Here is a 3,530-nt window from a genome sequence, read left to right as displayed (position 1 = left end):
ATATATATATATATATATATATATATAATTTGCTGTTGTGGTCATAAGAATTTATGAACTTATATTTGTATATTTATTTGTGGATTTTGTTCTTTATTTTTGTAAGTGTTCATTTACGTAAATCTTTACTTAAGTATTATGGAGACATGTGTAATGAGTGTCAGCTGGATGTGTTTCTTCACCATATGATAAAAATATTACCAGTACTATTACCTCAGCATAAAGCAAGTCACAAAATTGTCACTAATTTCCATTTTAGATATACACAGATACAGGTGTGCGTGTATATTTGGATCTATGTATATGTGTGTGTGCATGTGTGTATATGTCTATATATATATATATATATATATATATATATATACACACACACACAGACACACATATATATGTGTATATGTTTATAAATCTACATACATATTCACACACACATATACTGTATGCATGTGTATGAGTGTGCGTATGTGTATGTGTATAAATATATATATATATCACATACATGATCTTATTGTTCTTTGCTGTTTTGCAACATTTGTTGTTGTTTTGTTTTACATAACAACACATTTCCCCTTTAACTTCTCCTTGCGTTTCTGGGATTTTGTTTTCTTTGTCTCCAGTTGCAGGCTCATAGTTCTTCTCTTCTCCAACTGCAACAGTTCTTGGAATAGTTCCTTCACATTGTGATTTGTCTTTGCTGAAGTTTCGAGATAGGCACAGTTCCAGCGTTTGGCCAGTTCAGCTCCTACGTTCTGAGTCACCTCACGACTAGTTTCGTCGCACTTGTTGCCCACCAGCATGATTGGGATGCTGTCAACGTCTCCTTTGATCTCTGTAATTTCACTGAATATTGGCTTAAGCTCTTCCAGCGATTGCCTGCTTGTGATAGAGTAGACCAAAATGAAGGCGTGTCCTTTTGAAATGGATAGGCGCTGCATGGCGGGGAACTGATGGCTGCCCGTTGTGTCCGTGATTTGCAGCGTGCACACTTGTTTGTTGCAGCTGATAACTTGCCGATAAGTGTCTTCAATTGTTGGGATGTAGCTTTCGCGGAATGTCCCTCGTACAAATCTGAGAACGAGGGAACTCTTTCCCACACCCCCTGCACCAAACACTACCACTCTGTAGTCATTGCTCTGCTCTGGCATCACTCGAAGTCGCACTGACCGATCCTTTGATGCCTGCAATAAAGAGAAAAACAATTCAGAAATATATATATATATATATATATATATATATATAAATAAAGAAAATTTACTTTGTTAAATACAATTGCAATTATGTACAGAGACTGCATTTGTGGTGGTTTTGTATGCATGTCTGTATTTATGTCCATGTGTATACGTTATATATTACATGTACATTTATAACAATTAAAAAATCGTTCATTTGCTTATTTTAACATCTACCTTTCCATGTTAGCATAACTTGTACTGAAATTGATTTTGAGGCATGATTGTACTGTCAGATGCTTTTCCTTTTGCCAACCCTTGCAACATGTTTTTACAGATATGAGATTTTTATATTCCCACCAGTCTTTGAAATCATAGAGTGACCATTCATAATGTTAACAAGAAATGTCATCATTAACACTGCTTTGCTTGTATGGGGATAAGTGAAATATCAACATTCATGTATTGTGAATATATTGTTTCACATCTCTTACCCACTCCTTTCATATTTGTAAACATTTTTTTCATTTTCCACATTATCTTATCTTTTCTTTCTTTATAATCTCTAGTAAAAATTTAATATTTTTTGTATCTCTTCATTTCCTTGTGGCTAATTAGGACTTTTGGGGAGAGAACTATCCATAGATAACTTCCAGAAATCCCTAATCTGGCAGTGCTACTGAGGGTCACTACAAGTTCAAAATAAATTCTACAAGCAAATGCTGCCATGTTAGACTGTCTTAGATGCATATAGAAAGATGAACCCATACTACACATGCTCATGCAGAGTCCAAGCATTGTGACCAGTGAAGTTATGCTGAACAGCTGTTGTCACATGTAGGATGAATCCAACTATTGGCCAGGCCTATCACAAGGATCATCCCACCTTTTACAGGGCAAGGCAGGTGGTATACCTCTGTATATTAACTATAACAAAAGAGGCTGTGTGATGGACAAGGCTGAAAGATTAGAGAAAAGACACCTTCCTCATAAATTATTTAAAGTTCCACTTGGAAAGGAAAGTGAAAACAGAGAAGAAAGTGTTCTCTCAGTGATTTTGTCAAAAGGTGGGTGACTGGGACAAAAATGGTTAGGGTAAGTAAATCTGATCTAAGTATGCACCTAAAGATTGGAGAACAACAGTAGTTGGGCAAGGGCTTTGTGGTATTGGTGCTCAGGAGCCTAGACCTGTGGGGTTCCTTGACTGGCCCTAGTCAGATGTTTTCCAGTATCAGGAGCACTGCATCATAGATGTGTTCACATATTTTGTATACTCTACACTTTTATCTCATTTCACCCTTCTCCCCCTTTCTTCCCCTTATCTTTTATGTGAAAAACCTACACAAATTGTAGACTTTCCTTGTAATGTTCCCATCATCTGATGCCCTTGTGGCAAATTATTATTATTGTTATTGTTGTTCTTGTTGTGGTAGGGGCAACGAGCTGGCAGAATGTTTAACACACTGGACAAAATGCTTGGTAGCAGTTTCTTCTGACTTTATGTTCTGAGTTTATAATTCCGCTGAGGTTGACTTTGCCTTTCATCCTTTTGGGGTTAATGTAATCGACTAACCGCCTTCCCCAAATTGCAGGCATTGTGCCTATTGTCGAAAGGATTATCATCATCATCATCATCATTATTATTATCTGAAGTTTCAAATTTTTGATAGAAGATACATTACTAATCATAACGAAAAAAAAAAAAATACTGAACAGGTAGCTTAGGAGGGTGTGGGAAATTATCAACAACTTATTTTGCCATGAAATACCAATAAAGGAAGGAAGTTCTCCAGAAACTGAACAAGATCAAGACTTCTATCTCAAGCTGGAAACATACAAAATCTAAGTAGACAGCTAGCTTTCTATCAAATTTCAGATATCAAATTGATAAAATAAAGTAATGAAAAATCTAAAGAAAATAAAACTTTTAAAAAAATATTCAGTCTTAATAAAAATGTATGAATAGTCCCGTCCCATTCCAGAATATTATGTGTTATTGAGTATGAGACATATTGATTTCTAATAGAGGAAAGCACCAGAACTCAAATATGAGAGATAGGGAAAGGACTATTTTATCAACTCCACAATTTGATAAATACTTATTTTAGTGATCCCTTGATGAATGAATGGCAAAGACATCTTTTGAGGGATTTGAAAATAGAATATGAAGGGTATTATAATTGAAGTTCTTTTTCCAACACTATCCTATTTCTCCTAATATACCATTCATGATAGAGGACTATATTATATGTCAGTCTGTGTTCTATTTTAACAAGTGAAAGTGTATTTATAATATGGATTCACATAGCTCATATGATCTATATATATATATAAATATATATATATATATATATATATATA

At 34.7% G+C, this 3,530-nt stretch overlaps 1 protein-coding gene across 2 annotated transcripts in view; it reads right to left on the bottom strand.

Moving 5' to 3' along the window:
* Positions 1-27: 27 nt before the first annotated feature.
* LOC106883167 (GTP-binding protein Di-Ras2) overlaps positions 28-3,530 on the bottom strand; it is an 85,145-nt gene continuing 81,642 nt past the window's right edge. For both annotated transcript variants that reach the window (XM_014934084.2, XM_014934086.2), the window contains one exon: positions 28-1,178. In XM_014934084.2, the coding sequence (XP_014789570.1) occupies positions 549-1,178 (630 nt within the window). In that variant the 3' untranslated portion in view covers positions 28-548. The remainder of the gene's footprint in view (positions 1,179-3,530) is intronic.

This window comes from Octopus bimaculoides, chromosome 8, assembly GCF_001194135.2.
Source record: "Octopus bimaculoides isolate UCB-OBI-ISO-001 chromosome 8, ASM119413v2, whole genome shotgun sequence".
Lineage (NCBI taxonomy): Eukaryota > Metazoa > Mollusca > Cephalopoda > Octopoda > Octopodidae > Octopus > Octopus bimaculoides.
The sequence above is the reverse complement of the archived record's forward strand: the minus strand, read 5'-3'. Positions and strand labels throughout refer to the sequence as shown.